The 14,780-nt window shown below is 39.9% G+C and overlaps 1 protein-coding gene across 6 annotated transcripts in view; it reads left to right on the top strand.

Annotated features, from left to right (window-relative positions):
• The first annotated feature begins 7,417 nt into the window (after positions 1-7,417).
• SFXN1 (sideroflexin 1) overlaps positions 7,418-14,780 on the top strand; it is a 36,923-nt gene continuing 29,560 nt past the window's right edge. For 2 of the 6 annotated variants that reach the window (XR_015747610.1, XM_087955422.1), the window contains exons 1-2: positions 13,247-13,452; positions 14,482-14,652. Coding sequence is in view for 5 of the 6 variants with exons in the window: in XM_087955422.1 (XP_087811548.1) it covers positions 13,247-13,452; positions 14,482-14,652 (377 nt within the window). In the remaining variant the exon portion in view is untranslated. Of the gene's footprint in view, positions 7,806-9,513; positions 9,591-13,246; positions 13,453-14,481; positions 14,653-14,780 lie in introns of those variants that run through there. The other 4 variants (XM_087955426.1, XM_026688085.2, XM_087955424.1 and 1 more) reach the window with 4 other exon arrangements.

The raw sequence follows: 14,780 nt of genomic DNA, 5'->3' as shown, positions 1-14,780 counted from the left end.
CGCTACAGGAGGAAAGGAGATCCATGAGGTTCACAGCCCTGTAAGGTGGCCTTCCGATCCCCACATTCTGCACCTGCAGCCCTGAGACCAGGGAGACGAGTTTCACAGCCCTGTGTGATCACCCCAGCCCAGTCCGTCATAAACCAAATTATTGATATTTCTTGAAGTGACACAGGACCCGAGGAAGGCTACACTTTTCCCCGATTTTCAACACACCAAGCTGAAAAGGTTAGCCATCACTGATGTAGATGTTAAATAACATTAGGGACACCACGGTTCAATAACCTAGGTGTTGCACATTCCTCAACACCACCTTTTGATACACCCCAACAGGAAGGACTGGAACTACTGCAAAATAATCTCTTTCTCTGACAGCTTACAACTGTGGCCAATTAAAAATTAAGGCCATTCAGAAATCTAGAGAAGAAGGGAAGCTAGAAAAATCAAGCCAAAATATAATAGCCTCATCTCTCTATATGCTTGATGCACAAGCTGAAAAAAATTCACATTTACAGAACAAGCTGTTTCCTCTCCCAAATCAAGGTGAAACTTTGACAATCAACCTTGTCTGCAAAAAAAATGAAGAAAATTGCTTTCAGAGCTGAAAAGAGCTTTCAGTGGTTCCAGCTTGTCTGCCCCAACATCATGATGAGGAGATGCTGCACAGAACATAAAAGTCTCTTCTGAGGAGATGCACTGGGGGAGTAGAGGAGGAAGCCCATTTTGCTCTCTTTATTGCAAAAAAAAAAAAAAAGTTCATTTACCGTAACAAACTAATTCATCCTGATAGTTCTTCCACTTCTATCTCTCTGCTAATTTGTGATACTGCTGCTAATAGGTAAGTAAGACATTTTAAAACAAAAAATGCATTCAGGTGCCAGATCCAACCATTTTACCTGGCCTTCCATTCCATAGAATTTTAAAATAGCCAACAGTCTAAAAATGACCAAGACAGCAATGTTATTATAAGCAGATTCTACTTTCAGATCCCCATTCCAGGCAAACATATAGTCATATCAAATGGAACACTCATGCGTGGGCCAGATACCAGTTAAGACAAAACTCTGATTATCCACAGCAGAGGTGAAATACTGAGCCACACTTCTCTGTGTAACCATTGTGTGACATTGAAGTCCACCAGCACAAGTAATCTAGGATCTTCCAAGTTCCGCATGAAAAATCACTTTGAGGAAGTGACATTCTTACTTCAATAAAGTTTGTATTAGATATAGATAGAGAGATAGAGAGATAGAGAGATAGAGAGATAGAGAGATAGAGATAGATAGATAGATAGATAGATAGAGAGAGAGAGAGAGAGAGAGAGAGAGAGAGATACAGATAGACAGAGACAGATTTGTAACTGTTTATTTTGGTAATGTAGCAACATATTATATTCTATATCTTATTTTTTATTTCTTTACTGTTATATTGTATACCCAATCAGGTATGGAAAGTATGTTGTAAACCCCATCATCAAAGAATTCTACCTGGCAGGGTCTAGAAAGAAAGCATTCTCCCCACCATATGGAATATTCTCCCCCAGAAGGTGAGGCAGATCCTCCCCCCCCATTTTACTCCCCAAGGGGTTAAAACATGACACTGTGGTCTTGCACAGGGTATCCAAAGACATACATAGTTGTGTGGTTGATTGGCGCCATGAGAGCGCTCCCTTTGCCTTTATCAACTAATTTTTACGGTGTACTTTTATAGTTTTTAAACACTTCAATTTAATTTTTTTAGACAGTGTTTTAAATTTTGATACTGTATCTTTGAGGGAGATGGGCAGTTTGGAAATGAAGAGAGAGGGAGAGAGAGAGGAAGAGAGAGGGAGAGGGAGAGAGAGAGGGAGAGGGAGAGAGGGAGAGGGAGAAAAAGGGAGAGAGAGCTAGCTTTCACTTATTTTTAATCATTTATACTTATAGTTTAATAATGTATCTATCTTTGTGTTTTGTTTTTGTTTTTCTGTTATAAAGTAATAAAGTTGTAAACTTTTTCTGTTACTTTTTTATTACTTTTTCTGTTATAAAGTAACAAAAATGTATTAAAAAGAGAGGAAGAGGCACTATTGTACAGGAACTTTTACACTGTTCTAGGTACTAAAATGAGCAGCAGTCAACATTGGCAAACTGTCAGATGGAGCCTCTAGTCAATGACAGGGAATTCTTAGACTTGAGCTACTCCCCCCCCCCCCTGCCCTTAAACTCAAGCATAGCTGGAAATATTATATCTCCTTTCTCAGTTCAAGTCCAGGTCCAGTTCAAGTCAGTGTTTTGATAATAATCCAACCACCCAAAGTAGAAAATCTTTTGACACTTAGGGAGTAACGTTTTTATTCAGAGTGGCGCCACCTAGAGCCATTTTCAACAGTCCTGACCCTAGAAAGAGAGATAGCCAAGGCAGCTGATAGCTTTGAAGTTTTTCTCCCAACTGGTACTGGAACCAGGAGGCATCTAAATCTAGAGGAGGGGGGGAGGAGCAGGAAAAAAAAAACCTGCACAATGCAATACATGGCAAGGTATGCTAGTTTATTAACTTAGAATTTAATATGTGTCTTCCAGATGTACTTTTCATTGTAGCATATGGATTGTGAGATCAGGCCTGACAGATTATCAAGTCCAGCATTCTCTGTTAAACACATCAATGAAGATTTTGTCATACAGGTAAGAGTTGTCTGGTAGTTAAGTCATGGGAACTGGACTTCTTTTCTTGTTAGTTTGAAACATTTCGCTGCCTAACCAAATAGCTTCTTCTGTGTTGCACAATGGCTGAGCAAATGCATATAGGGAACTCACCAATAGGATATAATAGAAGCCCACTTCTACTGCTGTCCTTGAACAATTGACATTATAGTCCGAAAGGTGCTTTTTCAAGAGGCAACTCAACTTTCTGGTTTTTCTTTGAAGACATTTTGCTTGCCATCCAAGAAGCTTCTTCGGCTCTGAAGAGTTGCCAGTTGCCTCTGGGAAAAGCACCTTTGGGACACCATGATCTGGATGACTGAGAATCTCCATAGACAATTGACATTATAGTTCTTTTGATGTAATATTAAACTATCAAGTCAGCAACCAATTATAGTACTATACAGCTATGTATCATTCTTTTGAAAACTTTTTAATTGGTGGTCATTACTACCCTGTTTCTCCAACAATACGGCCTCCCCCAATAGGAAGTCCCAGCATGTTTTATAGGCATGAAATGAAATTAAGCCCCTCCCCCCAAATTAAGGCCTATATTAAAACATGCAAAATGGGGGGGAATGGTGGGGGGGCTTGCCATTAGGAAGTACTTTTGTTGCACACCCGGATATGGTGCTGCCTGCGTTGACCCCGATACGAAGTGCCCCACCAATGTCGAGGTCAACATCCAAGCCGTCGCTGCCCGCCCAAAGATGCAAGGGGGGGAATTAAGTCACCCCCAAAAAGATAGCCTAGCCATTTTTCGGGGCTCAAAAAAATAATAATGAGAAACACGGTACATCTGATGCAATTGAATTCTTTAGTTTAGTTCATTGAATTCCTGCTCAGGGAAGGCTAGAGTAGATGCTCTCCAAGATCCCTTCCAATCCTTACATTCTATGATCCATTGAATATGATTGTATCAATAGGAATGTACCATGTTTTGAAGTTTAAAGTGAAACAGTAAGGTGCTTTATTAAACAAGTGAGTATATGAAATATTTTCAAATAAAACAATAATACAATAATCTTCCTCAATAAAACATATTACTTCATATGCAAAGATTGTTTTAATTTTGAAAAAATAATCTATCACTATGCACATTTTATTGAAATACTTAAGACATTAAAATGAACTCTCCTTCAGAATATTTAAGAAAAATAGTTTATTTAGCCTGTGCTTATAACGAGTGCAGCATAAGGCCTATGCAAGCAGTTTTGACTTAAACAGACAATGCAAAGTTTATTAAGGAGTGTTATGGCAGTTGTAATCAAGTATAATTAAAGCAGCAATAATTATTTTTCTGGCTTCTGGAGTGCCAGTTGTTTTAAGATATTCTACATTTCTGGCATTTCCATGCCAATTCCCTCTAAAATAATATTGTTTTTTTCTGATCATGAAATGAAAAGAATACCATAAGCCAAGTACTGTTCATTCTTTCTTTTTCTAGCTCACCAAATAGAAAGTGCAAAAACTGTCAGAGGTGTTGTATTTAAAAGCCCTATTATTTGTAATGTTGAGATAATAGCAGTATCAATCATTCTGTTTCTCAGCAGCTGTGACTACGCTTGCTTATTGCTTAACATAGATTTGGGGAATGAGGGGAAGAATTCTAATCAGTGCATACAGAATAGATACATTCCAGGAACAAGAAACTGAACTACTAAGTGAAAGAGAAAATCCAGTAGATGGAGTGGTGCAAGACCTTCTTCCAGTAGATCACAAGATCTATAGAGCCACAACAATTAGTGGAAAATACCAATTGTCCTGATTTCCAGTAAACCAGAATCAGAAACACATATTAGCTTATAAAAATAAAACAAATGGGAGAATCTCATGATATCAATCAGTTCCTCATTCAATCACAAAGTTGTGCAAACCACCGATGTGTTTTAGTCGTATTCTAATGAAATTTGCTAGCAGAGGAATGGAACAGGGGCACTGCTTAATCAACCAATTCCTGTACTGAATCCTAGCTTGTGCAATAGTGTGTCACATTCATTTTGTCCTGATTTTACCTTTGTCCTTTCCATGCAGCCACTCCAGGCTACTTAAAAACTAACAGAAAGAAAAGCGTAATCAATCATACTTTTTCTTTTAAATTCCCCCAGCCTCTGTTGAGATTGTAACAATACTGCTTTTCTCTGCAATCAATTGAAGGGAAATCTGAAATGTTACCAAGTGATATTTGGCATATTTTAAAAAATGTCTATGATCCATGAGTAAATTCAGTTCGAGGAAGGGACTCTTGGGATTGGTGGATATTCAGATTATGATAATTGTAGGCCATGGATCAAATCCAAGTTGCTCTTCCATGAACAATTCAATTTAAAAAAAAAAACTAGTTTTCAAATATTCCCATTAAAGTTACACAGGCTTGTTTCTAGTGATATTGAGAGGAAGTCATAACAGCAGGAGAAGTTCATGGAGATGTGTGAAATACCAAATAGAAAGCATAATCATAGGGCACAATTTAAGGCATTGGTGTTTGAAGTTTAATAAGTTCTAATCACTTAAGGCCTGATTATCTCAGTAGCCATCTCTTCCCATCAAGAAATGCAAAGAAGTCCTTTTGAAGATGCCACTGCTTTCAGAGGTCCATCTTTCCTAAGGCATAGCAGGGCTATTTCATTCCTTCATCCCACACTAAAAAGTAGTGTTGTAATTTATCCAATAGCAGCTTTGTTACAGTCATAGGTCTATTATTATAAAAAGCAGGACAAATATCTGGAAGTATGAACATTTGTGCACAAAATGTAAATATAATAAAACAGTAAAATTCACAATGATATTTTAAATGAAATGGTCTTTCCTGTGATACAGGTCCATGTCTAATGATGGCAGTTAAAAAGCCCAGGCCATCAAGTCCCCAGTCAGCTCTATAGCAATAGTACAGGACTTAGCTACTTATTTGGGGGGCGGGGAGTAAGGGTGAATCCCAAGTCTTTGCACATCCATGGCCCAAAGAGCAGCTTATGGAGGGTAACTTAGAACAGGTAGATAGAATAATAGAGTTGGAAGGGATCTTGGACCTCTTCTAGTCTGACCATGGCTCAAGCAGAAGACCTGTATCGTTTTAGACAAATGGTTGCCCAGTCTCTTTTTGAAAGCCTTCAATGACAGACCACCCCGCAACCACTGAGAGCAAGTTATTCCATTGTATTCTGCTTCACAGAAGGCAAGGCAATATATTCCCTATCTAAACCAGCTCAAAGAACACAAGTTCTTCAAATACTTTGAAGTATTTGGGTATATCTTAAAACTGTGGTATTTCTTCAACTAAATGGACCCCGGTTCATCTCCAGAACCTTTTCTGCATATCCCATTCAGTGTATGACATCAGTTCAATAAGAATCGAGCTAGAAGGGATCTTGGAGGTCTTCTAGTCCAGCCCCCTGCTCAAGCAGGAGAACCTATACTATTTCAGATAAGTGGCTGTCCAGTTTCTTCTTTAAAACGTCCAGTGATGGAGCAGCCACAATTTCTGGTGGCAACCTGTTCCACTGGTTACTTGTCCTCCCTGTTAGGAAGTTTCTCCTTAATTCCAGGTTGCTTCTCTCCTTGATTAGTTTCCATCCATTGTTTCTTGTCTTGCCTTCTGGTGCTTTGGAAAATAAGTCGACCCCCTCTTCTTTGTGACAACCCCTCAAATACTAGAATCCTGTTAACATGTCACCCTAGCCTAATCCTTCTTTTCTCGAGATTAGATGAAACAAGCATATTTTTAACCAACTGCTATTGCTTCTGTTAAAAAGAATGACTAAGAAATTCCCACTTCAGCAATGTTATTAAAATAGTTTTACTTTCAGTTTTACTGCATGGTTTTCAAAAGCATACTTTAAAATCATTTCCCCTTTTGAACTTTCCATTTGCTCTTTATTTCACAACCAGAAATGAGTCAAATGATGTGTGCAACTATACAAAATGTTCTCCTTGGCTGAAAACCTGTTGACAGAGGTCAGAGTTCAGATTCTGAGTAGCTAAAATATTCGGGGATGAAACTTTATGAGTTAGTGAGTTTTTATAGGTTTCATCCAATGATTTCTTCCATTTCTAACTTTTTTTTTTTTCTGATCAGTTCAGTAAAATGGGAAGGACCGTGCTAAAACCAGTGTATTTTGATCAGCAGGACGAAGTCTTCTCTGCTTGGCAGCATCCCAGATTTCCGAAGTGCTTCACAAACTACACAACTACACAAAGATCTTTTAAGTACTAATCTGCTTGGCATTACAGGAAGCTCTTAGAACAACAGCACTGGGATTCAGGCTTTATCTGTTTGAGGATGCAGAGACTTGAAGAGTGAAAAAGATCAGGGCTAAACATATACAAAGTATTCTGCCACTGCCTTCCGTTACACACAGAGAGAGGGGGAGAGAGAGAGGGAGAAAGAGGGAGAGAGGGGGAGGGAGAGAGGGAGAGAGAAAGAGAGAGAGCTTTCCAAAAGTGGCGTTCCCAGACAACCAAACCCCTTGCAACACACCGAGGCTTCCTTCACACGATTTTTGGGCGGAGGGGGGAGGGCAGGGGGCTTTCGCGATTTAGGTAAAATTAGGCAGAGTGAGAGACTAATGGACTCCAAATGAAAACCTTCCCGTCCCAGTCATTCGAAGGGAGGCGACCTTCACTTGTGGAACGCCATCCGCGTCAAGCCTGCGAGGCGCCCAAAAACAGCAGCTCCAACCAACCTGTCTCCTCGTTCCTTTCCCTGCTTCCGCGCCCTCCCCCTTCCTTTCCCTTCCCCGCGAGGGCGGTTCACTCGCCTCTACCCCGCCTTCCCTCGCCTCCTTTGCCTTGCCCGCCTTGCCCCATTTGCTCGCAAGCGGCTGAATTTCTTCCGGCGGGCTTCGGCTGGCTTCGGGAGATTTTGACGGGAGGGCTCGGCGAGGAATCGACGCTGACGCGCGGGAATCACCGGCCGAGCAGGGCGCACTGGGAGGGGGGGCGCCGTGAGTACCCCATAACCCAAATCGCGTGCTTTCGTCCTGGTCCCCCCCAGCCTTAGAATCCAGCAGCAGCAACTGCAGACGGCCGCTTTAAAGGAGAAAGGTGCCCCTACATCGCCAATCCCCTAAAAACGATACCAATTTCTGGACAGGGAGGGAGAGAAAAAAAAGGGGGTGGCAGGCGGAGGTTTGGGGTGTTGTTGTTTTTTTACGAATTTGTAGTTTATTGGATGGAGAATGTATAATAAAAATAAGAAAAGCCGCCTCTAGGTGGGTGGTTGCATATTGTGCCCGGAGGTTGTGCCTGCCTCTAACACGCTTCCTCCCTACCCCAAAAATGAATGCCGGGAAGAGAAGCGGGGATGTTTCTTTTTGAGCCGGGGATCCTGTATGAAATGGCGCAGGATGCCACGAGACCCCCTTCGCCAATTGACTTCTCTGGTAGAAAGGCCCCTTCCAGGGTATTTTAGCGTCCGTTATGCTCTGAACACAGATCTGTTTCAAGGACGCATGGCGAGAAATCGGCGTAAAAGAGGGAGGAAATTTAGGGAGAGGCGAATTTGGAGGCCATTCCGTTTTCATCTCTCTGATTTTGTGTTAAAGGAATGCAAGAGATAAGATTCTTGAATGATGACTTTCGGGGGTGGGGGGGGACATGCAGAGTTGCATCTGGTTCTAAGCTTGTGCGTTGATGTCTCACGCAGCTAGGAAGGGAAAATAAAAAGGGCAAAGTCGTTTGCACGGGCAACCTAGAAAATGAAATATGAAAGCTATAAAATAAGCTTTTTTTTCCCCCTTCCAAGCACCGGCAGTTGATAAGAGAAGGGCACTGCAGAGGAAAGAACTGGAGAGGCTGGAAGCTGCTGTGCTGGCAGACTCTGTTGCCTATGTTAACATCTGGAAATGACTGGGAAAATGATGAAATATCTCTCTTAAGTTACATGCAAAAGATGGCTGCTCTGGTGAGGAGGCTGCCTCAGCAATAGGCATTGTCCACAGACTAGTCTGTTGCTAGGTTACATCAGGATCTTCCCCCCCTTCCCCTGACATACACATGAACATAAATGCATCTTGTTGATGTTTCTGATCCCCGATTCCCACTGGTGCATATGCTTCTCCTGATGCATTGTGGGGAAGTTAGAGGAAAATCTGCTGAGGCGGTTAAATGGCAGAAAAAGCAGATTTCAATTAAAAAAAATGAAATGACAACATTCTTCCCCCCTCAGCATACACACATACACACAAAAAGACCCTTGGTGTGTGTAATGATGTGTAGTGCTATCCTTATCTCTCAGCTGTTACCTGGGCTCTGAACTGAGACTGGTTGAGTGATTACACACAGAATAGTTTTGCTCTGGGTTTACATGGGAAATCTAGAACTCCCATCTTCAGAACTCTGAATGATACCTTTACCCAAATTATAAGGATGGTAGAGCTGGGAGAGTTTTTTTAAAGATAGCAGGGGCTTTCAGTGAACCTCCAGTAGAAACTGTTGCATATTCCTAATTATCCTTGTGACTGTTTCATGTAACATTTCTAGTGTTACTGAATCATTTATCTGTAACACAATGGCCAAAACTCTTCAGATTAGTAGATTAGGAGTGTTACACCCTTATTTGTTTTTCTCCTTTTGGTTACCCCAGAAATCACTATGGTAACAAGGAAATGTCTCCATGATGAGCTTCAGTCATTACTTCAGTATCTTTCAGTCCACAATTAGCTTATTTAGACTGGTTTAATTTGCCATTCTGTATAATAAAATTTGACTAGGTAAAGGGCCATTATTCATTCCATCCTTGCCCAGTGGACCAGCCTCCCTTTACCATTGGAATTGCAGTTCCTAGAACATATAACCCAATGAAGATGATGATCACATTATTAAATTTCCCCTACAGGTTGCTATAGATTCCTGCAGGCTACTTACAACATCTGGTTCATGCAAAATATATTCTGGTCTTCTGATAGAAAGCCAGTAATACAAGTTTTTTGCAATACAAGTAATACAAGGCTTGCAAAATTTTAATCATCATTATCAACAATAATATCTAAACAGAAAACTCTGGGTTTCAAATACTGAGTTCATTATTTTATATTATTCATTATTTTAAAGGGGTGTCAAACTCATATCATCACAGCATCATCATATCGTGACTTTTCCCCCTTTGTTAAACCAGGCATGGGCATGACCAGTGCATGATACATCCAGCCTGCAGGCTGCAAGTTTGACAGCCCTGTTTTAAAGCAATGGACAATTAATATGCAGAACCTGATTTCAAAATTTTGCAATATAGAAGCGTATCACATTGGAATTGAATGCTATAGAAAGCAATAGGTGGTTCACACATTCTTTGTTTATATATTACCTTTCTTAAATTCAACAGTATAAGGGTTAACAGAGTTTGTATTCAAGGTGCAGTGCGTCACAACAGATTTCTTATTTATTTTTATTTATTAAACAACTTTATATAACTGCCCAACTCATGCAGGTGACTTTTGGCAGTTTAAAAAATTTAAAAATTCCACCATGTAATTAAAAAAAACTCCACCCTACCTCCTCCCCTGGCAGCAACAACACAATCAAACCAGCCATTTGATTGGCTCCATCTCCTTTCCTGGTCCTCAGACATGCTGACAAAACTACATTTTAAGGGCTTTTTGGAAAGAAGGGGCCACCACTGAGAAGGACCTTTTCCTTAGCCCTCATACACAGGTCACAAAACAGTACTGTTTAGTTGAACAAGTAAACATAAATAAAGAAATTTGGGGCATGGGGGAGATGGGGAAATCAGTGATAAATGCAACACACTGAAAATGAAATGCAAAATGAAATTCCATGAGTACATGGAAAGCCCCAATATATGAAATGGATACAAATAAGAAAAAAAGAAACAATAGGACAGGGACGGTAGGCACGTTTTGATGCGCTTATGCACACCCCTACAGACCTCTTAGGAAAGGGATGAGGTCAATAGTAGACAGTCTAATGTTGAAGATTTTGGGGGTTGGTGAAGAAACCGCAGTGTCAGGTAGAGTATTCCAGACATTGACTACTCTGTTGCTGAAGTCGTATTTCCTGCAATCAAGTTTGGTGCGGTTTATCTTTAGTTTGTATCTATTTAGTGCTCTTGTATTGTTTTGGTTGAAGCTGAAGTATTCATTGATAGGTAGGACATTGCAATATATAATTTTATATACTATACTTAGATTGAATATATAGTTGTTGTTATTGTTGTTGTTATTATTATTATTATTATTATTATTATTATTATTATTATTATTATTACCTTTATTGTCAGAGTACAACATGTGTTCAATGAGATTGGCTGAGTCTCCCTTCATGCACACACACACCCAACATAACTCACAGTGAGGACAGAAGTCCCTAATCCAGTCCCAATCTTATTACACTATGTGACCTTGTTGCACAATGCACCGGCCCCACAAGTCTATCATACTATGTTGATATGAAGTTATTTTCCATTCAGAAGTCTGACAGCCCACGGGTAGAAACTGTTCTTCAGCCTGTTGCTATGGCTGGCTATGCTTCTATATCTCCTACCTGATGGTAGGAGAGTGAAGAAGTGCTGACCGGGATGTGAATCATCCTTGAGAATTTTCCTCACTCTTCTAAGGCAGCGAGCCCTAGCGATGTCATCTAGTGGTATCGGGGAATAGCCCACACACCGCTTCACAGTGCTTTACAGCCCTCTCTAAGTGGTTTATAGAGTCAGCCTATTGCCCCCAACAATCCGGGTGCTCATGACCTCGGAAGGATGGAAGGCTGAGTCAACCTTGGGCTGGTCATGATTGACCTCCTGGCAGTCAGCAGAATTAGCCTGCAATACTGTCTTCTAACCATTGTGCCAGCACAGCTTTTCCCCATAAGCTTTTAGGATGGAAATTGTGCTCATGAATAGAATGTGTTAGAAATGTCTACTTTATAAAACTCCTTACCCCAACCTCAATTATCTAATTAAGAACATTATTTTCTACCTATATTGTGATCCCTGCTTCTTTGTGACTTTTGAACAATCTCTGATCAGGACTGCTGAAAGGGGAGGGTGATCTGTGCATTTGGATCAATGAGTCACAAAATTAAAACCTCCCTCCTTTCAATCCAGAGTGATTCTATGTGTGTGACATGATTTTCCTGGATATAATAAGAAAAATGAAGACAAGGGTTAGAAACCACTCATGCAGTCAGTCTTGGAAACCCTGATTTGTGTTTCCATTCTAATTTGGCTTGTTTGCCATCAACCATCTTATCAGATAAGCATATCTGATTGGCTGTGTAGCCCGTATTCAGCACATAATTTTTTATTGCCTGATATACAAGAAAAAAAATATTTATTTATTTTTTAAAGTAAGCAGTGGGAAAGTTGGGAAACAGCATCAGCAAATGTTACAGTGAATGAAGCTTTTCAAAAAGTTCTTTGTATTCCCCCTTTTTAAAAAAGCATCTTTGGCCTAAAAATTAAACCAAGCAGAACTTTGGCTTGGCCTCAAAAACTATGAATATAAATTTGGTTGGACTTTTAAAAAGTACTTTGCATGAATATTCGATTACATGAAATTTCTGATTAAATTACAAGATTAGTAAATTGGATTAATGCAGAGTTTTAAATGCTGCTTTGGCAATGAAAACAAAAGCTAAAGTGAAACGACCTAAAAACAGATTGGAAAATATGATATGTAGTCTTCCTATTTGGTTTTCAATGAAGTTGTGGCAATATATTATAAAATAAGAAGAGGAGTTGATAATAAATGAAAACTTTAATATTAAAATGTATTGGTATATTTTTCTGCAGAAATCTAAGTAGTATAAATGAATTATAATAAATAGATATTGTAAATCAAACAGACCCATTTCAAAATTATAATCCAGTCTGTGGGCGGAAGGAGAGTCAAGCTATCTGCTGTTTTTGCTCCAAATACTATACATTGTCTGATTCTGCTCCAATCTCCACCACAAGCTCCTAAACATAACTAAGGATCTAAGCCAGGGATGCCAATTTCATTGAGAGTGACATCAGGGTTGTATTTGACCTCGGGGGGGGCAGGGGGGCATGGCCAGCTCCAAGTCACTTTTGTTGGGGGAGCCTGTGGTGTCCTGAGCACTCTGCCAGTGAAAACGGGCTCCTGAGCTCTGTTTCTGGCTGTAACGGCCTCCTGCAGCCCTCTGCTAGAGAAAACAGAGCTCGCGAGGGCCACACACAACCCTCCTGAGCTCTGTTTTTGCTGGCACAGGCGCCGCGTGCTGGTATTCCACTGTTTCCAGCATAGCTCTGAAGGCCAGATCTAAGCACCCCATGGGGCAGATCTGGATCATGGGCCTTGAGTTTAGCATCCCTGATCTAGGCAGATAATTATCAGAACAAACTGAAGCCATGTTACCATTTCCCTTCTTTTGCCCCACTTTATCTCATTGCAGTTGGCGTCTTCTGCAGAAGTGTGTGGCGATTGACTCATAAGAGTAGCTTCAAAATTGGACAGGGAGGAGCATAGAATTGCTCCACAGAGTTAGATTTTCTTTATATCCAAGTTCTAACAAGGCTTCAGAGATCTGAGAGAGATCCATTTTTTAACTGATATGAGAGAAATAAAAATGTCAACCACTCTGAAGCTGAAATGTATTTCAATCTCTGTTTTATACTCAGTGTTCTTGAAAACATGTCGGGAGATATACCATTAAACATCAATATCAAAGAGCCTCGCTGGGATCAAACCACATTTGTTGGACGCGCTAGCCACTTCTTCACTGTTACTGATCCTAGGAATATATTGTTACCGAATGAACAATTAGAAAAAGCAAAACGAATTGTGCACGATTACAGGTATGATTTGGGTCCCCCCCCCCCCAGTTTCATTCCAGTTTCTCTAGATCAAGGGTCTTCAAACTTGGCAAGTTTAAAACTTGTGGTCTTCAACTCCCGGAATTTCTGAGCTAACATGACTGGAGGAGGAATTCTGGGAGTTGAAGTCCACAAGTCTTAAAGCTGTCAGGTTTGAAGACCCCTGCTCCAGATGGCTAACATTATTCTAAGAATATTGTAATAAGGTCAGAGAAATCATTTGTCTAGGAAAAATTAGTCCTTTTGTAAGTTAAAAAAAATTACTTTTGGAATTCAGGAGTTAGGAGTTAATGCAACAATGAATTAGGAGAAAATTTTGAAATCGTGACTCTAAAAATGCTAATTTATCACATTGGAAGTATTTTGGAGTTTAAAAGGAAACACCAGTTATGGTAGTCATCAACATGGCCACAACTGAGTCCAAAATTTACATTGTTAAACGAGAAATTTGTTAAGGGAGGTTTTCCCCATTTTATGACTTTTCTCACCACACTTGTTAAGTGAATTACTGCAGTTCTTAAATTAGTAACACAGTTATTAAGTGAATCTGGTTTCCTCATTGACTTTGCTTGTCAGAAGGTCACAAAAGAGGATTACATGACTGCGGGATGCTGCAACCGTCATAAATGTGAGTCAGTTGTTAAGCATAAGAATTCAAGTCAGGCAACCATGGGAAAGCTATGCTGGTCATAAATGTGAAATGGTCATAAGTCATAAGTCCATTGTCATAAGTCCATTTTTAGTGCTGCTGAAACTTCACACGGTCATTAAATAAACGGTTGTAAGTTGAGGATTACCTGTATAGAGAGAAAACTGTGTATTTTCCTCCAATGGTTATGAAACCATGTAATTTTGATAGGTTTGAAAACAGCAGACATAGATATAGAAAGAGTTACAAGATTTTTTCCCATGGGGATTGATTTATACTTAAAAATATTCCTTAACCTTTGGAAATATCAGTAGTATTATATGAATGATTAAATATTTGTATGTGTATCTGTTAATCATAAGGCAAGGCATTGTGGCCCCTGGGCTGACAGAAGATGAACTGTGGAGAGCAAAATATATCTATGATTCAGCCTTCCATCCAGATACAGGTGAAAAGATGGTTTTGATTGGCCGTATGTCTGCTCAGGTACCTATGAACATGACAATTACTGGCTTCATGATGACGTTTTATAGGTAAGTAATCTTAAATTACTGATAAATGATAGTGAATGGAATAAAGAACTTTTTTAAGGCTTGGAAATGTCAGAGACATATGTTGAAGGGTTCATAAGAGTGCTAAAGGGAACACTTAGCCTTTTTAC

Source organism: Notechis scutatus, chromosome 2 (genome assembly GCF_049901735.1).
Source record: "Notechis scutatus isolate UNSWTSFEM ecotype Mainland chromosome 2, rNotScu1.2, whole genome shotgun sequence".
Taxonomy (NCBI): domain Eukaryota; kingdom Metazoa; phylum Chordata; class Lepidosauria; order Squamata; family Elapidae; genus Notechis; species Notechis scutatus.
The sequence above is the reverse complement of the archived record's forward strand: the minus strand, read 5'-3'. Positions and strand labels throughout refer to the sequence as shown.